At 38.1% G+C, this 22,868-nt stretch overlaps 1 protein-coding gene across 3 annotated transcripts; it reads left to right on the top strand.

Annotated features, from left to right (window-relative positions):
• The first annotated feature begins 1,968 nt into the window (after window positions 1-1,968).
• Window positions 1,969-21,209, top strand: LOC103702840 (uncharacterized). Of its 3 annotated transcripts, none has more exons than XM_088703556.1 (18): window positions 1,969-2,458; window positions 2,959-3,028; window positions 3,124-3,699; window positions 3,788-3,973; window positions 4,090-4,203; window positions 6,872-6,930; window positions 7,098-7,164; window positions 7,324-7,375; window positions 7,479-7,571; window positions 7,778-7,861; window positions 7,997-8,418; window positions 10,094-10,155; window positions 12,150-12,219; window positions 14,857-14,937; window positions 15,059-15,160; window positions 17,484-17,620; window positions 18,144-18,264; window positions 20,789-21,209. In XM_088703556.1, the coding sequence occupies exons 1-18, from the start codon at window positions 2,415-2,417 to the stop codon at window positions 20,900-20,902; spliced, it is 2,454 nt and encodes an 817-aa protein (XP_088559682.1). In that variant the 5' UTR covers window positions 1,969-2,414; the 3' UTR covers window positions 20,903-21,209. The 3 variants fall into 3 exon arrangements, 2 of the variants coding, with proteins under 2 accessions (XP_088559682.1, XP_088559681.1); XM_088703555.1 differs by lacking the exon at window positions 20,789-21,209 and adding an exon at window positions 19,930-20,239; XR_015968429.1 differs by lacking the exon at window positions 20,789-21,209 and adding an exon at window positions 19,930-20,239 and having other exon boundaries at window positions 2,070-2,458; window positions 17,474-17,620.
• The last annotated feature ends 1,659 nt before the right edge of the window (window positions 21,210-22,868 follow it).

The following is a 22,868-nucleotide window of genomic DNA, read 5'->3' as shown; positions in this document are numbered from 1 at the left end:
CATTTTTGGTCGAGGCTTCGAACCGTGCTTATTTAAAAGTTGAAATTTTTATGTACAAACCCAGCCTATAATCAGCTCTAGTTGAAGCCCTAGCTTAAGTGCTCCCTCAGCATCCTCCGCCCGCCATCAGCACCACTTCCGCATGGGTGAAGTTCTGGAGTAGCTGCTTGTTGGTTCACTAGTGCCATGCTAATGCTTTGGTTGCTAGTTCAAGCTGGATTGTTAATAGAAGGAAAGAAGGTTGCTAGGTTTACGTTTATATTGTTGTCAATGGTCTTCTTTACCTATGCTTGCGTCTCTCTCTCTCTCTCTCTCTCCACATCTCTCTCCATAGGTAAATCATTTACCTATGGTCTCATTTACCTATGCTTGCTAGGTTTACGTTTGTAAGGGAAAAAAGAGGCGAGATAATTGTCATTTAGTGATTTATGAAAACTATTTTGTGCTAATTATGTTGTAGCATGAAGAGATTGTTGATGCCATACATTGCATGTTCAAGATTTATGCATACTATTGTAGAAATCAACTATTTGAATCCACTCCCTGTTAAAATGCGGCAACTTCTTCTTACCATAATAGCAAATAGCTGCTTAGATCCCCAGCCACCAAGTTTCACTGGATCAAGTAGACTAAAATTGTAGGAGACAAGAACCCATCCTAAAAAATGGACCAAGGCATCATGGACATACCTCTTGTTGGAGGTCTAATATTACTCTAAAACAGCACAAATACAGTTAAGACCCCTTCAACTTGTATTATTGTCAATTCTAACCAGAGTCAGCTCTATGTTTAAAAAACATTCACATATAGCTGCATTTTGCCCATAAGCATATATGCATGAGGAATTTCCAATTTCCCATAAAAAAATAAACAATCAATATTGATTATATATTTTACAGTTGGTTCCCTTTCTAACATGGTGCTTGTTTAACTTGTTCTAATATTAATTATATGTGATTTCCCTTCAGTATATAATCTCTCTGCTCCATTTCCTGTATCAACATGCACTTGAAAAATGGTCCAAGATCATGTGAACTCTGCTTGCCATCCTCCCACCCAGGACCCACACTATGATTAACCAATCCCCAGCTGCCTCAAGTTTAGTGGACAACGGAGTGGAGACATATCAGTACTCCCCACATTCTTAAAAGAAACATATGGGTGGTCTACCACCCGCCCATCCCTGCCAAAAATCGTGGACAGCTCAAAATTTCATAAATTCTCTATTGCATTATGTGAGAGACCGTTCGGACTAATGTTTAATTTTATATCGATTAGCTGGATACATCTTAGTACTTATATAGGATTAATGAACTCAAATAATATTTTCTGACTAACTATTTTGGATGAGATTTTAGATCATTATAAATGATATCAGAGCAGATCCGTCTTATAATATATGCGGACTAGAAGATAATGTAGCACGAATTCATTAAAACAGCAGCGTAAAATTATAAGGACAACAAAGAGCCTACCTGCGGTAAGATGATACGGAATCTTCCATAATTGGTTGGTTGATGTGGTTTCAATGATGGAAACCACTCTCCTGAGCCCAGCGGTAATTACTAATCAAGACATTCACCTAAACTTATCGTCGTCATCATCACTGTCTGTGGACATGCTTATCGCTTCCATCGACATCCTTTTTGACTGTCCGTAGGAGTCTCCCCAAAGATGAAATCCTGAGCCATCATCCACCGCAGATCTCACCATGGACGTCCATACCGGTTTGCGAGACAGGCCAAACGGGCTGTAACTATCAAGGAAAGAAGAAAGTATTGTTCACCCCGGACCCACTCACAACGCTCTCCGAGGTTCTTCCTACTGTCCGAGAGAAAAAACAAAGAGGGAAAAATACAGGGAAGTATTGACGCGTACCCGTTTACGACTAGCTTAGCATGTGCCAAACCCATCGGGAGGTGACGCGTCGGCCTACGAAGTCGGTCGGACGGTGACATCATTCTTCTCGCTTACCACTTGACCGTATGGACCCGGCGAGCGAGGACTGGCGGCATCATTCGCCGGGATTGCCCTCAAACTTAGGCCGCCTCCTTCGCCTCTCTCTCCTCGTGAGCACGACGGCACGAGCGTGAACGAGTGCTAAAAGGCCGGCAACGGTATGATGCGAAGAAATAGTAGTCTTCTGGGTTATAAAAACTCTCCTCCCCGGCCGTTCTCCCACACCATGCGAGAAGATCTCCGATACCCTCGCTAGGCTTCCACCCTCTCCACGCGCTCGCGAAGCCACCGCGAAGACCAGCGAGTCTTCTTCCCTTCTTCTCCTAGAGAGCGAGAGTGAGAAGGACTCGGAGACGACGAGAGCTCGGAGATCTCGGCGAACGACGGCCTCAAAGATCGGTGCGGCGAGCGCCAGCGAAGAGAGAGAGAGAGAGAGAGAGCGGGCGATCGCGGAGATGAAGGGAAAGAGCTTGCCCATCATCACTTTCGAGCACAAGAGGTGAGTCGCGATCTCGACCCACGTGTCCTCGCCCCACGTCCGACGTGCCCGCCATTACTAGGGTCTATTTCTTCATTTCTTGATCTTTTTTTCTTCCGCAATGGTCTCTCCTTTTTCTTTCTTGTTTAGAAATTAGAATTCGGGTAATGTAGTTCGCGATCTTGGATTTCTTTGTTGTGGATCTTTGTTTTCGGTTTAAAAAACTGTCGAGATGTGGAAGAGGCTTTAGGGAATTATGGATCTATGGCCTAGATCCCCTTTGGGAATCGAGGGTTTTAGGTCCGGTGGCGGGTGGGTTGTTTGTGGATTAGTGCGACGGACGTTGGGATTGGGGTTCGGTTGTTGATTTAGCTATTTATGGCAGCTGATTCAGGTAAAGATAAGATCTTTTCGGCTCCAGGGTTTTAAAGTTTTTCTTGAAGTGGTTTAGGTAGTGAGGAGCTTTCTTGTGTATAGTTGTATGTTGGTGTGTCCTGTTTGATGGTGGGGGATGTGAGCAGGGATGCCTATGGATTTGCAGTGCGGCCTCAACACTTGCAGCGATACCGAGAGTATGCGGACATCTACCAGGCAAAGAAAAATCTTTCTCTTCTACATATGTTTTTTCTTGATTCAATCGGTGCTGTATTCGCTTGCTTGAACTACTGTGCTCTTCGGGATTCCAGGAGGAAGAAGAAGAGAGATCAGAACGATGGAAGGACTTCTTGGAGAGGCAGGCTGAGTCTGCTCCAGTATCCTCCCATAACTTGCCCCGAGAGGAAGGTGGAAATGCATCATCTTTGGAAGAAGCTAGAGTGGTGGGAGAGGTCTCCGATCACAGTGAGCTCGGGAAATCTGATGGTCTGGAAGAAACTGGACAGGATAAGATGACAATGGAAACAAGACCACATAAGATCCAAATTTGGGCTCAGATTAGGCCTTCCCTTAGTGCTATCGAGCAGATGATGAGCCTTCGCGTCAAGAAGAGGAAAGATTTCACGGGCGGCGATCAAGATGCTGAGAGGAGTGGGACTCATCTGGCACCAATTGAAGAGGGGAAGACTGCGGAGGATTCTGACGATGAGTTTTATGATGTGGAGAGGTCCGACCTGAGCCAAGAGGCACCCACAATTGATGGTGGCAATGCTGATCCAGCTGCATATTTGGCTAGTGCTGGAACACCCCCTGAGCCTTTCTCCCCATGGAAGGAAGAGTTGGAGTGCCTGGTTCGAGGAGGACTGCCAATGGCTCTCAGAGGAGAGGTGCAGTCAGCGTTTTTGCTTTGTCTTGTATGCTCATGAATAATGCGTTGTTGGCCACTAAACTGTCTCTTCTTCTTTATGACTATAGCTATGGCAAGCTTTTGTGGGTGTTGGAGCTCGCAGGGTGGAGGGATACTACAATAGTTTGCTAGATCTGGAAGCTAAGACTGTGGAAAACACAGAACTTGATGCTCCTCCTTTAGATAACACCAAGGAAAAACCGAGCAGAAGCCAAGGCAGTGCTCCTGAGAAATGGAAGGGGCAGATTGAAAAGGTCAGTAATTGCATGGATTTGGAAAGCTAACATATAATTTTTCTTAAGTTGCTGTGGGAGTAAAAATAGATTTGGTCGAGTATCTCAGTTGATAATACTTGTACATTACTGTACAGGATTTGCCTAGGACGTTCCCAGGTCATCCTGCTCTAGATGAGGATGGGAGAAATGCTTTGAGGCGGTTACTGACAGCATATGCTCGACATAATCCATCTGTTGGGTATTGCCAGGTACTCATTTCTATGCTTGGTTATGTTAATCTTTATCAGAATATTGAATATTGAGGGATCTATGCGCTTTTGTCATGGGATCAACAGAATCTGTTATTATTTGAAGTCCGAACAGGTATTAGAAATTTCATATGATGTTCAATCTTACTGGTTCCAAAGGCTTTAATGTTCTTTTTTCTTCAAATTACTGTCTTAGAATAGGAAAAAAAAAAAAATTACTTGCTAAGTTGGCGTATAGCTATAGTTGCCTAATTTGCCAAATCAAAAGCAAATTGCAAATTGGTCAAAATTCACAAAATGGCTGCTATGGAAATGGATGATGAGAGAATTAAGACTTATAGCTTATATGGCTAATTTATTAAATATTCATACCTTTTGCCTTCCAACTCTTGTTTAATATTTTTAATATTATTCGTCTCATATAACTGCAGTGAATCAAAGCATCCCATGAAAATACTTTCAATTAATAAAAATAATTTTTATATTGAATTACATAGATAATAAAAAATAAATTTCACATCCTACTCTAATCAAACCCAGTTCATTGAGAAAGAGTGAATTGCAATCCATGATTTCGAGTCTAGACCTGGTGAACCAACAAATTAGGTAAGTATTAAGCCAACATCCTATCCCTTTTGTTGTTTCTCTTTGGGTTGCTATGGCTGCATATCTAGTAATAAATTGTAGGTCTTGTCTTTCTTTATTCATTAAATAATCTGCAGCTCGAGTCATGCATTGGAGTTGTTGATATGGGAAGATCTTGGTAACCTCATCTGACACCTAGATCTAGGTATAATGCTATTCCTTCCATCAGCCAGCTTGAAAGCTTTTTCAGTGAAACTGTAATCAAGACCTTTATTGCTGCCACTTCTCAGGAACTATGGATTGCATGGTCTCATGTACTCTTTATTTCTGTTCATGAATATGTGTGAAACAGTCAAAGAACCATGCCATAGAGTTTTATATTTTGTGACTGATTAATAAATTTCTCAACACTTTGAACTCCATATCTGGATGGCTAACTCATGCTAGTATTGCCACTGTATTTCTCTGGTAGTAGTCTGCTGTGAAGGGCTTTAGTGATCTTGTGAGGTTAATTGGTAGTTTGAAAGAAAGTTTTTTAAAATCTGGGATATTGGTCATCTTGGTGGGCATCGAAGATCAAGACGAATTAAGATATCTATTTATCTCAGCTGAGATGAAAGGTGGGAAGATTTGGAAAGACTCGTGATTCTTCGAGATCTCAGCTTATTGTGAATCTTCACAAGCATTCCTGTTTGATTCCAAAATCCATGTTGAATACATATTCGTGGATGCATATCTGACACTTGGACTTCAGAAGTTATATGCTGCCACTTTTAAAGATTGGCAAAAAGTTGAACTCTTCCAACATTGTGTTTAACCATCCAATTTCATATTACAAGTGAGTATTCGTTCTTTTGAGGACCTGTTTGGATATTCTTATAGAATTGGACTGAAAATTCTGTAGGAATTAAGCACGTTGGCCCATCTAGCTTGCATTTTTGGAGAGATTGTCTAAACCTGACCCTGATCCTAGCTTTTGGGCTGTAGGAAGGAAAAAAGTACCTATGTAGGTCTTCTTTTTCCCCTTCCCACAAGATCTAGGCTAGGTGGTGTTTAGTTGATGTAGGCCCATGCTTAAATGGACGGCCCAATCCACGAATCCTACAGAATTTTCAGCCCAATTCTGTATGAATATTCAAATAGACCCTTAGTGACCGACTAAGGATGTAGGTATTGAAATAACTTTACAAAATGTTACTTTTCTTATGTCCTTAAGTTAATTGAAAAGTTGGAATGAGAAACATGTATATTGAAAAATTTAACAAACAATATCTTCTTAATGTTTATTTTTAGTGTTTAGACAAACAATATAAATTGTAAATATATAATTAATTAAGATTATAATTTATACTTTGGATCCCCATATCTCCTTTTTCTTCCCCTCTTACCGACTCAGGCACTTGGATATGCGCCCAAATCCAGTTCTTCTACATGTCCGTGCAAAACTGCATGATAGTTCTGAAATTAGCCACTACTTTTTGGGCATTGGTTTTGATAATTATTAGTTGAAACATCCACTTATGGAAGCAAGAAGGTGATTGAAAAATATTGGCTAATATGTTGATGTAGCATTGGCCGATATCTCGGGATTCAGGATTTCTATATATCATGTTGCTGAGTGCCCGATACTGATACACACCGTTATCTTAGATGAGATGAAAATCACATATATCTAGAAGAAAGGTTGCAACCGTGCTTGATTGTAATGGAAAAAAGGATCCAAGTACTTCAGGATTTGTCCACTTTTAACTACTTGTGCTCTTCCATGTGTATAGAATTAGTAAACATTATTTAAGAGGAAGTGCACTAAGAAAATCTGTAAATTCAAAGTAAAGTTTGCTTCTCTTGAGCTAAGACTAGATATTTAGAAATTGCAGGTTATATGTTCTTATCTATTAATATAATTGGTCCATTTGATCCTCCATGTAATTCTACCATATAACTTCTGCTATTTCTCTGAGCTAAAAGGCAATGTTTCTCTATCTTGCATCGGTTTTCCAGATTAATTTTTTATTATTTTCGCTAAATTGTGTAATGGGACATTATATGGCATATTTTTTTCATTTGCTTCTGTGATTTGCAGGCCATGAATTTCTTTGCTGGTTTGTTACTATTGTTGATGCCTGAGGAAAATGCATTTTGGTAGGTCTGCATTGTCAACTGCTTCATAAGTTGAGTCTAGGTTTTGTAAGAATAACTTTATGACTGCTGAAAATGATACTCCAGTTATCAATTATAAGAAATGCTATGCTTGTGAAGATTGACTGTGCATGAGTTTTACTTATGCTAAGTTTTATGGTCTACCTCAGGAGTTTAACGGGCATCATTGATGACTACTTTGATGGGTATTATTCTGAGGAAATGGTCGAATCTCAGGCAATGTTTCTTTTCTTTGTTTTGTTTTACATGATTCCCATCTCTTTGCTATATTTTCCTGAAGCTTGGGGTCTCATACTGCATGTTAACATAATAAAAGATAATAATTTATACTCTTCCACGGTTTTTATGTTTCTTTAAACTTTTGTTTCCATTCAGGTGGACCAACTTGTTTTGGAGGAACTAGTACGTGAAAGATTCCCAAAGCTGGGTTCGTAATACACAGTAAATGAATTTAGAAGTGTGTCTTAACATATATGTGCATATACAGGGTTATATAACTTCATAATCTGCATATTTTTCTGATATTACAGTTAATCATCTGGATTACCTCGGAGTGCAGGTGGCATGGGTTACTGGACCCTGGTTCCTTTCCATTTTCGTGAATATGCTTCCTTGGGAAAGTGGTCAGGATTTCTTTTAAAAGTTATTTCTAAAGACTTAATTTACAGATTGTGCATTTTGTCGACTGATCCATATTTTTAGATATGTTATTTTTTCTTTTTATTTAAAGTATCTTAAACTCTTATATGAACTGATGTTCATAGGTGTGACTATAGTTTTACATCTTTTTTAATAAAATATCTTTATGTATTATATTTCAACTATTCAGTTCTCCGCGTTTGGGATGTGCTTTTATTCGAGGGGAATCGTGTAATGCTATTCCGTGCAGCACTTGCTCTGATGGAGTTATATGGTACGGGATATTTTGCTTTCAGTTCGTGATTATCTTTGGTAAAAATGTAGTGAGATGTTAGCCAGAACCCTTTTATTTACTGCATTAAACAGTAAGTGTGAAAAATCATTTCTTTTCCCACATCTTTGGTTGTAGGTCCTCCACTTGTGACTACAAAGGATGCAGGAGATGCAGTTACCTTACTACAGTCACTTTCTGGTTCTACTTTTGACAGTAGCCAGCTTGTGTTGACAGCTTGCATGGGATATCAAGCTGTAAATGAAATAAAACTACAAGAATTGAGGGATAAACATCGGCCATCAGTTATAGCTGCAATGGAGGAAAGGTCTAGAGGACTACGTGTTTGGAGGGACTCCAGAGGTCTTGCAACTAAGCTATATAGTTTCCAGCGTGATCCTGGAGCACTAGTCTCTGAAGCAAATCCAACCGAAAGATTGGGGGACATGAATAAGAATGAGGGTCTGCAAATTGAGTCTGAATCAACAGATTTACATGGCATTCTTGGTAACCTGACAGTTGATGCTGAGTTGGATTCTTTACCTGATCTTAAAGAACAGGTAATGTTCTTATTGCTTATGCTTAGCATACTTTTACTGCTAGTTTCCTTAAGAGATCGGCAATATAGTTGCAATTGAAGCAAAGATAATTTCTCGTAAGGTGACTACAATGCTTGGTACTACACAGTAATTTAGTATGCATGGGTTTAGGTGAGAAAAAAATACTAAACCAACATGAAAGCAGCTAACTAAACCTACAAGATCAGGGTCGGTGCTTGTTTAGGAGGTCCTCTGAGTGGTGGGCCCCCATATCTATAAGCAAAGTTTTTGATGCTGATTCTGATTCTTTTAGGGTTATTCTTTTGCTTTCATGTTAAATTTAGCATCACTGATTGCTATTTAGATAATGGCATTATAATGGTTATAATGGCAATAATAACAGTTATTTCCCACCTTTTTTAGGGTATAATAATGCTATATGACCATTATAACACTGTTATATGGTGGTTAGGACAGTTGCTATTTTACATCATTACTGTTGGAAGTTTAACCAGTAAATGAATTGACATATATGATATATCATTACCATGTAAATACAAAAGCTTCGAAGCTCTGTTATTATTGCTACAGGTCATATGGCCTTTAGAACAGAGCAATAATATAAAAAAAGATAATCATTTTACCTTAAAATAGGATGCCGTAACCATCATAATTATCCATAACAGTTATGGAGCAAGGCTCTACCTGTAGTGCTTGAATAATATCTCTATTGAAACATGGTGGTTTGTGACTAAAGAAAGTGAGGGTGCAGTGCTTGTAGTGGAAGATACCATGCTGGACAGAGCCCAGGCTTGTCTACTTATGCAACATTACCTGGTGTTTACTCAAATATGTATTATTAAGGGCTACAAATTTTTGTGCTTCCCGCTTTTTTAGAAGTCCAGGCAATGATTACAAGATATATGAAGGGCAAACTAAAGTGATAACGTGGATATTTAATTTACTAACAGTAAATTTGACTCTGTGAATGACTACTCTTGCTAATCTGAATTAACTAAAAGTAAGAAAGAAACAAAGTACTCCAATCCCTTTTGACATTAAATGATGTCTCCTCTACTGCATTTAGTCGTTTCTATCCTTTGACCAATTATGCCATTGTCATGGTGATGAAGTGACATTCAATGCAACCCCACCTTGGCAAGTGGAAGGACCAAAATCATAATCATAACTTCATAAGAGGGGCTCTAATTCATATGTGCAGCTTATAAACCATGCCAATGGTTTAAGTATCAGATGCCACAATATATGGACTGTCGAGCATATTTTTGAGTACGTGATCCTTCACCTGATCTGCATTCTTAAAAAAAAATGCAACAGTCTGGAAGCACAACTCCATGTTTTAAGGTTGTCATAGTTGCTGATGTTACTTGCAGTAAGGAACAAAAAATGTGTTTGGATATAGGAATAACTTTGATCCGCATATACATGCATGCATATCTCAAGCTTCTGGTATCTGAATTTGGAGGCAACCTGTCAGTGTCACAATAGACCACTTGTCTATACTTCTTTTGTAACATGATCTTGAAGGGTAGTTTGTTTATTTAACAACTTGCCTTTCTTACCAATATAAATGCAAGGCACTTATTGGTACTTTATTCTTAAGAAACAAAATGGTGAACAGCTTTTCTTTATATTGTGGCTAATGTTTTTTTCAGTTTCCCTTTTTCTGGTCCAGGTAGTATGGTTGAAGGTTGAGTTATGCAGATTGCTGGAGGAAAAAAGATCAGCCATTCTCAGGTTAGTGTCCTTATAGCATCTGGCTATTTCAATGTGCAGCGTATCATCTTGCTAGAAGTTGAGTCTTTCAAGTGTTTCATCTTATAACTTAAATTGATATACATACTATATATTGTGGGTTGAAGTGCTGTTTCTAGTAGCTGGACACGGTACCTGTACATGCAACATGCCTCTCACTGCTTGAACAGTGAAAAAAATGAGCTGGTACTGGTGGCATTATTGAGGGCATATACGTACTAGTACCTTACTGGTACATTATGGTATGGCTAGTATGGACAGGCATGAACTTAAATCCTTGCTATGTGAGTTTTGACAAGTGCTTATACTCTTCCATATTATCATGTACAAGACATGCTTCATCGAGACCCTACATGGAGTGTAATGTAACATATAACTGCAATAGCGGATGCAAAGATAATTTTATGCTAGCAAAAGTGAGGGTAAGGAGAAGTAGTGAATTACTTTACCCTGCACACAAAGGGACAGGTATAGCATATTCTTTGTGGAGATCATGATTTCACGTGCAGGCTGTGCCAAACTAGTTATGGCACCAGATATAGCACAATAACTATTCAACTCTTTTTTAAAAAAATATTTTAATATTTTTTTTAATTATTTCTTTTTGTTTCAGCATCTCATGACATAGCATGGCAGGGCATGTATCATGATAGCAGGTCACCTGCATGCCCACTATACTGATACTTAAGAACCTATCTGGAGATTGATGATATTGTTGAAAGATGAAAACTTATATTATGGTTATGATATGAGAGTAAAATTAAAAGCGGATCTGTACATAGTTTTAAGTAATTGTTAGGGGTTCTTATAGTTGACTTTTTACACGGACTACATCAAATATTAACCAGGACTGGTAATGATATAAAGAACTTTGGATGACTGCGGTAATATCATTTCAATAATAATCTTTGGAGTGATGGCTGTATTTAATTTGATCGATTTGCTTATATCTCAAGCTGGTGGGATCGGTCATAAGTGTTTTATCATTTTCCATTTTTGACTTAGGTTGGTATTATCTTCTTCTTTCTCTCTTTCCCATACCCCTTAATTCCCTTTGGACCTCTCCCTTGACTTGTCATTTGCTTGAGGAAGAAAAATTAAAAAAAAGAAACATAAAAGTATTTAGGTGAAAACAGATTTGACATCATTTAAAAAAGATTTATACCTCTCCCTTGACCAGATTTGTGTAAATTATACAACTTTTAGGCAATGTGTTTCGACTAGTTAAAACTGTTTCACATCATTCCATACATTCATGTAAAAGCAGTTTTTTGACCATCAAAGATTACCATTCAAGTAAAAATAATATGCCGAGAGTGCTACTGGGATAATTAAAGGAGTTTCACATAATTTCACCATATTTACATAAAAGCAGTTTTCTTGACCATGGAACGTTGCCATTCAAGTAAAGAGGAAAACTTTTGTAAGAAGAGAGGGTAATAAAAGAATGGTTGGATATAGATAGCAAAACAAATCTGGAGACGTATCCCCTTGGAAGAACATGGCCTTATATAGGAATTTAGAACTCATGTTGAAGTAGTTGTCAGGCTAGTTGCTATGTTCATTTTATGAATCCTAGTAGGTTAGTTTTGCTTTCTACTTAGAATGAGAGTATGAGACACAGGAAGAGCTGCAGATTTGCAAATTACCTACTTTAATTCCATTGAGTCAAGGAAGTCTTGTATTACTTTTTCATTACTTAGCTTCTCACTTTTCTTATACATCAGGCTCAGTCTGACACACCTTGGACTGTTGTTCTGCTGTTTTCTGGATTTGGAGATTTTTCCCTGTATCTGAGACTTACATAAGTTGCTGCTGGAATTCGTGCATCATGGTTTTCATATTATGATGAAATTTTTTTCCTATAACAACTAAGTCTGCAATGATCATGGCTCATATGCTTGAAGGCCAGATTCAAAGACGGTTAAATGCTAAGTTTCTTTTATTTTTTGTTGTTGTTTTACTGTTCATGTCAGAGCTGAGGAGTTAGAGACAGCTTTAATGGAGATGGTCAAGCAAGATAATAGAAGACTTTTGAGTGCTAAGGTAATCTGAATGATACCTGATCCTCCCTACCCAGCTTGATTCCCTCTGCATATCACTCAAGATTCTTTGATAGTTTATATGGTAATAGATGGCTTACTCTTAGATATTTTCTTTCTCTAGTAAATCTGATGCATTTGTATCATGTTGGTTTCATAAATTATGATGAGATTCATGGAAACTTATAAGCAAGTGCACTGCAAGAACCTGAAACTCATCAATTGCTTCAAGATTTACATGATACTTCATTTTCTTCTTTCAAGTAGCCTTTTAGAAACAGCAGTGTCTTATTCCTGGATTTACAGTGTAATTTGCAGTGTCTCACAGCTTAACACAACTGACATGGGGGCCACTGCACTTATGGCATTTGGATTCCTTTTGCTTAAAAAGATCGATTCTTCTAAGGATATGTAAATATTGATGTGACTTGATGTTTATTGATCATTTCATAATAGTTCTTTGTGCTTAACAATCATTTTTCATGTTATTGCCTCGTTTTGGCTTCTTATTGATTGGTCATCTTATCTTAGCACAATATCAATGAATAATCATGGGCCTTGATTTTCTTTCAAAATACAATTTCTTTTCTTCTTCCTTTATCCATTTCAGTTTCATTTATAAACATTGATCAAAGGATCGCCGAATCGGTATTGGTAGGTGTGTATCGGTTGGCCACTGAACCGGTTCGGACCAGTTTGAACCGGTACCAAACCGTTACCACTGGTTTTGCCTTCAAAAGCCCAAAAAAAATTGGCCTAGCCGGTACCGGAGCCAGTACGGGCCGGTTCGGACCTGTACGGAGGCCGGTAAGGGCCAGTTCGGATTGGTAGGGGCTGGTACCGTTTTTTAAATCCGGTTCGACACGGGCTGAACCAGCCGGTACGGGTTGGTTCAGCATTTCTTGCATTGATTTGATTGAGGAGAAAGAATAAGTTCCTTCAACCCGCTCAACTCGAATCTCGTAAAATAATATTAGAAAATAGGAAAATTGGTGAAAGTAGAGTCCATATGCCTTTTTATTCATTAATGACTCCTTAAAATTGACACATGGAGTTGCTTTTTGTATTAGTGTGGTTTGCCCTTTTAAACCTGGATTGGATTCCTCTTCTAGTTAAAAAGAGGAATTGGGTAGAAAGGGCGGTAAAACTCTTTTTGCTTTCATCCCACCAATGTGTACAAAACTGTGGCACAAGATACCTTTATAAAAATTTTCAAATTTGAGGGAGGCTAGATCTCGACTCCTACATCAACTTCGCCTTTAGTCGCATCACTAGATTCTTCCCATATTAGAAGTTATGGCTTCTTGAAGTTTTGGTACTTGATTAGATCTTGGATGAGGCTGATCTTTCCTAGATCGGTAGCCGAGCCTTTTTTTTTTCTTTTTGGTGGCGGGGGGCAAAATAATAACAACTTATAATTAAAAAGTGATAAATAATCATTTAAACCAGTTAAGCAATGGATTTGTATGATGAATTTATTATATATTGATGCAAGCAAGGGATATGATACACCTGAAAAGAGGTGGAAAACAACATGAATAAAGAAACTTTTCTGGCATGGCTCTTATCAAAGACTGAATCAGCAAGCAGCATTCAAGTATTATAGGAAAAAGAAACAAAAGACAACATGTCGTAAACTTGAAGATAAATGGCAAAAAAGAAGGGAAGGGTTTGCCTTCTAGTTGATAATCCTTAATCTACTCAGTAAAAGTCTTAACTAAGTTTTAGAACATAGCATCCTTGTTAGAAAAGCAAAATCAAACATGGCTTTCTCTTGAAGAAACAGACCTATATCCCTACACTGAAAGTCCTCCTTGATAGAAAGCTTCAGGACTGCAGGCCAGGGTGAGACCTTGTCCTTTCGAAGAAGGAAAGATGGTTGGAATCGGTTACATTGACAACCCTAACATCCTCAGTTTGCAAGCCTATTGGATTTCTTGGGTTGGTTGGATATTAAACAGCAACGTTTCCTATCTGCAATCCTGAATGCTACCTCACCTCTGAAAGTCCCAGAGGAAAGGTAAAGGTGATCTGGAAAGGACAGATATGACATGTTCTCATTATCTGACCTCCAGCTCGTTGACAGGACGTAAGTGACTATATTAGCTAGATCTATATCTAGTATGTGACAGATTGACTATTACTCCTCCATGTAGTTTACAAACTTCAGGCCCATTGTGCATGCATCTTCACTATTTCCACAGGGTCAAATTTTGATTCCTGGGTATTGAACATGAGCAGAGAGTTGATCCTAATGTCAGCAAACTCTGATCAAAGTTTTTCTTCATTGTTCCTATCTTCAATTATCACTTTTTATATTGTGTAAATAATAGCACATTCTAGTGTAGTTGTGAAGAATGCTAAATTTTATAACTTATGATTTAGAAAAGTTTACTATTTATGATCTTGTTTATTGTTTGGCTCCAGTCAGTGCACATTGCATTGTAATTTAATGTCTTTTAGTATTTGAATTACTTTTACATTGTGGAATTTGGTATGTTAATTGCATTACGTACTTGATAAGCTCTTCAAACTTTATAATTAAGTATTTTATGAAGAAGTTTTGTGTCCATTGTCTTTGTAAATGTGACTCCTTAATTTTCCCCAAATGCCTTATTCTTCTTATCATCTCATCTGATAGGTTGAACAATTAGAGCAAGAGGTATCCGAGTTACGACAGGCTTTATCCGACAAGCAGGAACAAGAGCATGCCATGCTTCAGGTGTTTCCATGCTCTGGTTTATTTTTGCTGTCTACATTTCTTATCTGTGCTGTACCCACATATTCGGTAGGTACCTTAGATTGCTTTAGCATGGAAGCTGATACAGTGTGATAACTAAAAGGTCTTGATGCGAGTGGAACAAGAACAGAAGGTGACAGAGGATGCCCGCATATTCGCTGAGCAAGATGCTGCTGCTCAGCGATATGCTGCTCATGTGCTCGAGGTTCTTTCCTGTCTTTGTTATGCATTTTTGTTGAATGTCTACTTCCAGTAATATTTTTTTTTTATTTTGCTTTCTTAAACTTAGACATTGGTTCAATTACTAGATTAGACTTATGGAGAGGTGTGTGTAAGGCCTTCAAAACATTCTTTGCTGTTTAGCAGGTATCTTTGAATGGAAATGACTAGGAGTCTAGGACAGTATTTTCTGACAAATTATTGTAAAAGGGGGAAAGTTGATTTTGGTTAGGATTAATCCATAGATTAGTGGAGCCCATGAAACTGGGTTATTAGAAAGGTGCAAAAGCACCTTGTAGACTTGCCTTCTTTTTCCATGGAATATCCCTTCAGCATCGGTTTGTTCTTTCTTTTTGCTTGCTCTTACGCAAAGCTGCATTGGTGCAAATTACCAAGAAAACCAGACACTATTGTGTGAAAAGACTCATTGAGACCCTCCTATCTTCCCATCTGAAGGTGATGCTCTAGACATAATACCTCGAGGTTCAACTGTGAGGATTAATAATGCATAGGCCTGATGTTAAGAGGCTAACTAAGGTGCACACTATGTGCCATTGTTGCACCTTTTATGGGAGGGATGCAAGTTAGGATTTGATTTATATCTGTTATTATATCTTTACCAGCTATTGTCAATGAGCTCAAGTTCTTTATACACTAGCTATCAATATCCGGTGTGTTTGATCTATATTGAATTTTGATGATCATTGCTCAAGTTCCAAACCTATTTGGGGTAAGATATTTATATACTAACCATCATTGCCCATATACAGTGTGTTTGATCAATACTAAGGTCTGTCATACCGCTTCGTACCGTGATGATCATTGCTCAAGTTCCAAACCTATTTGGGGTAAGATATTTATATACTAACCATCATTGCCCATATACAGTGTGTTTGATCAATACTAAGGTCTGTCATACCGCTTCGTACCGCTCGGTATGGGGTGTACTATACCGTACCAGGAGAAAACCGGTATGAAACACACATTCAAATTGGTACAAGCTCTGTACCATCCATACCGAGGCATACCGACCGTACTGAGCCATACTGAGGTTCGTACCAAGATCCATACTGGTCTGTACCGAGGTCCCTACGGTCCATACTGAGGCGTACTGAGATAAAAATTGAGAAAATGAATAAGAGAGCTATTTCGGCATAGAGGTGTACCGTACCGTACCAAACCGATAAGGTACTGATACATTATCTGAATTTTAATGATCATGGTCAACTCGCATCCTAGACCTAGTTTGTTTTACATTGTTTTATAAGTCTAAACTTTTGGAAAGTTAATGGGACTTACATGTAACATCTTGAGGCTCATCTGACCTCATTTAGAGTGTAAATGCCTCACCTTATGCCTCTACTTTTTGAACACTGCTTAGCAATTCTTTTTCCTAGTCTTACATGCATCTGTTGACTATTTAACTTATTGCATTTTGACACTTCAACAAAAGACCTCCCATAGCAGGAGTCAAGGCAATCGTGGTATATATGGAAGGAACTAACGTGTCATATAAGTCCATTTCCACGGTATAATAATGTCATCCTTTGGAATATCTAACAGATCTTGGCAGTAGGAAATTTCTATCTAGGGTACGGTATCCACTTTGGAAACTCCCTAGGAACTTGAAGTTGCACCTACTTCTTAAGTGTTGCACCTACTTCTTAGGTGCTTCCTTCACCTGATTTTTAAAATATTTTCTTCCCCGCACACACGCATTCCCACTCATGCACCCACTCTCAATTCTGGCAACTAAATTCTGCACTGGTTGAGAAAATCTGGATGTTTAACAGAGATTCTTTTGGAGCTGTCTCTCATGAGGATTACATTTCTGGGAAATAGCGAGCTAAAAAATTGTCAGCTGAATATGTTGATAATTTCCTGGTCAAAGTGGTCTGCAACAATTTATGGTTTTTGGGTTTGCACTGTGTTAAGTTCATCATAACTAGGATTCTGAAGTATTATAAGCAGCTAATGATGCCTAGTACTTGTAGCATTTCCGCAAACTCTATGAGGACAATAATATTTTCAGAACTGTGAAAAATGCACTCTTTGTTATTCTGCAGAGCAGTTGCAATTATTCAATTTCTATTTTATGCATTCTGAGAGTTATCACTTTTCCAATATGTATTGCCATAGTACTGGAACTTGTTTAGCCTCTATCTCTTTAGAATGTTAGAGAGGGACTTAATCTGGTTCCTTGTAAGTAAAAAAACTACTTATGCAAACCAGATAAGCTAGACAAATTCATCTTTTTGTTGCATTTTTGTTTGTGGTACATATTTATCCAACTTACCAGATATATGCAGGAAAAATATGAAGAAGCCATTACTTCACTTGCACAAATGGAGAAGAGAGCAATCATGGCAGAAACAATGTTGGAGGCTACCTTGCAATACCAGTCTAGCCAGCTTAAAGCGCAACAACCTTCAATTCCTTCTCCAAGGTATCTCATCCAAGGTTTTAAATCCTGTGAGACGGGGTTGCCCTCATTTTTCCATAAAATGAGACACGCAACCATCCACCCTGTCCCAACACTTGGGATGGGGGATATCCCAGGACGCTCCGATCAGGATGTAGGGATGATGGTGGGACTGTCCCATCCTGACACTTGGGACTGTACCCCGTCTTGGCGTTCCATTAGACGTCTCCCAGGATTTGGAACCATTTCTCATCAAGTTGATTGTTTAATACTGGCTTTGGTCCCTTTTTTTGTTAGTGGAGTGCCAGGAGAAAAAGTTTTTCTCCTGTTAAGTATTTGTCATACATTGAGAATATCTTATCCAAACCTAAAGTCATGACCAATTTAATCACGTCACTTCTTTTCTCAGGCATTTACTTCTGCATATAAGAAGGATACCTATCTAGATTGTATACACAGATGTCTTTGCACTGCATTCTCTCTCTTAATTGATTGCTATAGATACAAAATGCATGAGTTTTCCTCCTCTTATGTTGTTGTTTTGTAGAACACCAACTGCAGACAATTCACTTGCACGGACAAATCAAGACTCAACTCAGGACATCCCAACCAAAAAAATAAGCTTGCTGTCTAGACCATTTGCACTTGGCTGGCGTGATAGGAATAAGGTATGCTGTACAATTTGCCTACTAGATTTCAGATTGCTGCAAAACCTAGATGCCTCCTTATCTAATAGGTTGTTCACAGACTGGCAGCAGTAATATTATTTTGCTTGTTGGGTAGCTAAGAGAAGGATATACTGGTAGTACAGATGGACTACATGGGCATATCTTTCAAGGTCTAATATAGTTAAGCTTTGAAATTGGAAGGCCCACATAAATTATTCTTAACCATGAAACTCTCAGATTACTGGAATTCTCTTTATTCATAAATTAAAATTCATATAGGTTTGTATTTTTGAGAATCTAGCTACTGCAGAACTTAAAAATTGAAGTAAAATTGACAACAATAGAATGTTCAATTGATCCTCAATTATATTATCCATGTCCATGCACATTGCACAGCTTTCAAGGACATCACGTTCTCCAGATCTTTCATTTAGCAGTCTCAATCTTTAGTTGCCTCTGCTATGAGGTCTTTAATCTTTGACGATCCCATAATTGACTCAAAATTGGCATCATTTCAGCCTGGCTTATGCAGAGCTTCTGATGTTATTTGGTGATAAATCTTGGGACTAATGCAAGCTAAAAGCATTCTAGATTTCAGTTAGCTCTTTATGGAAATTTGCTTAAAACCCCCATGGAGCTGCAGTGTTTTGAATCAGCTATTCCCTTTCTGAATTTTTTCTATCCTCTAGTAGAAATTCTGGCGATTTACAAAAAGCCATGCTTTACTATTCTATCATAAACGTGAAATATTTTGTGAATGTTCCTCTCCGACAGAAATCTACTGTTTGTCAAACTTTTGCATGATCATTTTGCCTTTAGACTTTTCATTTTTCCTCCCTTCTTCAATCCCAAGATTTCTTGGATGTCATGCACCAAGCAGTTTGCTTGTCCAGGACATCCAACCATAGCCACTGGGGACCCCTACTTGACAATGAACAAGGGGTGGTAGCGTGGCAGTTGTCAGTCAATGGTTAGGGTATTTTTATATGTAGCTTGATCTTTAGGCGGTGTATCTTTAATTTGCAGAAGTGAGGGGGTCTTTCTATAGCAGGACTATAGTGGTTTATATGCCAAAATCACATATCCTTTTCTTTTCTATATGCACTTTATTTAAAATAATAAAAATATTATAGTATTTGTCTCTTTGAAGAATCATGGTTGATTAAGAAAGCTTTAAATACAAATTTTATTTTTTTGTTTAGGGTGATCCAGAAAGGAATACTACAGGCACCTATCTAATACCACTCTGCCATCTATCTTTAAATAATTTTCAGCTTTTCACTCACACTAGCTAGCTTATAAAAGGTATTGGGTTTTTCCCCTTTGTGGGAGTAAATTAGTATTTTATGACTATGCGAGGTCAATTTGACTTGTTCAACATCATCAGGCAATTACTTTCTCAATGTTCCATTCAACTCTGCCATTTAAGCTGATCCAGTGCTCCATCACTTGCCATTAAACCTGATCTAGTTCCTTCATTAGTTCTTGAAATAAAGATATTGGACTTTCTTGTATGGACAAGATTCCTTCTTTTGGTCCTCATATTTTCAAATATTTTAGATTCCAAGGTGGACCCCCTTCCCTGATTTTTGGACAAATGTTTTTGGATTCGTCTGCTTGATAACTCTGCTAGAATATTTCATGCAACATGGTCTTTCTTTAAAGGTGGTGCAATTTAACTTTGGAGCTGCAAATCTACAAGTCATGGGCCAACTATTTGATGCTTCCAGAGCAATAGTAAGGCAGTCAAAAGGGAGAGGACTATCTTCACAACTTGTTTGGTTCGTGCATGGGTCACATGGGACTATCTTCACTGCTTGTTTTTTTCATGCATCGGCCGCATGGCTTCCATTACACTTTTACAACACATCATGTGCAAATAGCCAAACAAGTTTATTTGTCGTGCTTCTGGAATCATGTAGAAATAGTTTAATGACCTTTTATTTTAATTTTAATTTTTTTTAATTTTTTGGTATGCTCAAATTGTTCATGTCGTATGAGTTGCTATACTTCCTGGCACCATTACCATACCTATTCTCCTTTGCCAGCATGCTCGCCCATTATCAGTATACAAATTCTTCCAAAATATACAGATTAAGAATGATATCGAAGTATGTCATGGAATGTGTGAAAAAGTTGTCAGATGATACCGATAGATATTGGGATTTTGAAACTCATAGAATATCTTCATTGGCCAGCTTTAAGGCTTTACAACCCAATAAGGGATTTTCTTTAGACCATAGGTTGTTAAAGGAAGCATAAAACATGATGTTCAGGGTGAATTTGTGCTTTTAAGGTTCCTTAGCTATTCTGACTGAATAGATGCGAACCTTAGCTTAGAAATCCTCTGATTTGCAACCTATTGTTTCTTAAGAAGTGATTATTTCTTGGAAGTCCTGGCAGTTTCTTCACATTAGAAGACGATCTCATAATTTCTCCTCTGGCGCTTCTATTGTTTCTCCAGCTTATGCTGCTTTTGATTTGAGATTTACTGAACCGTTGATGACAGTTTACTGTACTCCAGGGCAAACCAAGCAACTGTGAGTCATCCAATGATGGCAAACCTTCTGATGATGGGGAGCAGAACTTGCAGACACCCAACAGAGATATGAATGGACACCAAGAGCTGGATAAATAGAAAGTTTTGATGGAGGAGAGGAGAGCAAAATCAGCCATCCTGGTATTGCATATACCATGCTCATAACCATGTTGACCGTCCTGTGAGGGTACAGGGATGGTGGCTGCAAATATGTTACCCTTTTCTGTTGTATCAATCTCGTATAGAGAGAGAGAGAGAGAGGGAGGGAGGGAGGGAGGGAGAGAGAGAGAGAGGCCTTTGTAGGTTTTGCAGTTTATTTTAATCTGTCAAAGAAACATCATTTAATTTGACATTCATTGTTTGATTAATCATCACAATAAAGAGTAGATATAAGGAAAAAATGAAATATGGAAAAAATATGAATGGACAACTGTGTGCTTAGCTCCTTATATAATAAGTGAACACTTGCATTATCGACCAACTTCTCAACCCTCCATCTCGCTAAGCAGGTTCTGTTCCTTCCCATCTGAATCTGAATGTTTCATTTCAAGGAGAGCTTGTTATGACTTCTTTTTCATGATCAATTGTGGCTTAAATAAATTAGAGATGTTTAGGTTCTTTTCATGCCTCAAGTTATTGATATTAAAAACAAAACACAAAAGACATAGAATGATAGAACGAATAATTAAATTTGAATAATAATGATTATGATGCAACATATGTAGGAGTTAATTGATTCCTTTGCTTGTGGACGAGGTTCCAGCTGCTTTCTTCAATGCTAGAAGGATATTCACTGCCAACTTTATAAGTCGCTTGAATTTCACATATGAGCAGGTTTCCCTTAACTCTATGGGTCTCTCAGCTTCCATATACGAGCAGGTTGAATATCCAATATATGGGTTCCTCAACATCCATACAGAAGTGGGTTGAATCTTCATTTCGCAGGCTACGTGAGGTCCACGTAAGAGTAGATTGAACCTCTGCTCTTTGGATAGAATTGGAACTGCATCTATTAATAGTTGGAAGATCCTTCCCTTGGTTTTAAATCTTGGAATCCTAGGAAAGGATCGCTATATCTAGTGCCTAACGCTCTTATGATGAGAAGAAAGAATAGTTACTGCTAGAAACAACTTATTCTATATAGTTTATTTTTTTATAATTAATATTTTCTATGTTTTTTTTTGAGAGTTTGTTCCTTGATGATTACTTTCAGCAATATCATTTCAAATGGTCTGATTCATTTCAGGTTCCATGGATGGATTCATAAATAATTTGATCCCTTGATGATTGATTGAAGATTGTTGAGTCATCGTTTGATTATTTAATTTCTGATATAAATATATAGATACTTATAAATCAGATGGAAATTGATCACAGTAATGTTGGTTATTAGCTGCTTTTCATTTCATTGCCTTCCAATTCATTGCCAGATGTAGTCGTTTTCAGACTTTCAGCTGTTGCGTCCCTTGCGTTACGAAAATCGTCGGCTGAAATAAAATGAGAACTTGAGCAGGCCTGCTGCTGGTAGGTGATGATGATTTCATTGATTTGATCGGTCAGGTCGATCGGCTGCAGGTGCGATGTGACAACCGAGGCCCTAGAGCTATTATAGATTTTTATTTGGCGAACAAGGTTATAGATGTCGGAAAGATCAAGAAAGAGAATATTATAGTTTTTATGGTCATAAGTTCTGCCTAGATACTAGATGGTAGCAGAGAGATGACATACTATGTTCTTTTGTTACAGCATCTCATTGATGGAGCTTATTGTGTTTGGTAATGCTACTCCGGTATTATTATTAGGAAGCGGAGTTCCGGGCTTGAATTCCCAGAGCTTGAACTTTGTCATGCATGCTTCTGCATCGAGTGAAGGAAAAGAAATCATGCATTAAGTTGAAACTCCCTCTTCTTGAAAGGTTTTGATCAAATCTTGCTTGTTCCTCTCAGGTCCCATTTTGTTGCACGCTAAAATGCATCATTCCTATTATCTTTAAATTTTAAGAAGTCAGCATCAGAGCACTAGTTGGAATTTCAGAACTCTTTATTCGCTTGTCTTTCTGAAAAAA

Source organism: Phoenix dactylifera, chromosome 8, assembly GCF_051530095.1.
Source record: "Phoenix dactylifera cultivar Ajwa chromosome 8, Ajwa_hap1_PhDact_Kaust_v1.1, whole genome shotgun sequence".
Classification (NCBI taxonomy): Eukaryota; Viridiplantae; Streptophyta; class Magnoliopsida; order Arecales; family Arecaceae; genus Phoenix; species Phoenix dactylifera.
Note: the sequence above shows the minus strand (reverse complement) of the source record. Positions and strands in the feature narration are given on the sequence as shown.

What these genes read in the sequence shown, in the direction of transcription:
- LOC103702840 (XM_088703555.1), top strand. Translation starts at nt 2,415, where the DNA reads ATGAAGGGAAAGAGCTTGCCCATCATCACTTTCGAGCACAAGAG. An exon ending in GGAAGGGGCAGATTGAAAAG is followed by an intron (nt 3,974 to 4,089) that starts GTCAGTAATTGC and finishes ATTACTGTACAG; the next exon opens with GATTTGCCTAGGACGTTCCC. An exon ending in CATCTGTTGGGTATTGCCAG is followed by an intron (nt 4,204 to 6,871) that starts GTACTCATTTCT and finishes TGTGATTTGCAG; the next exon opens with GCCATGAATTTCTTTGCTGG.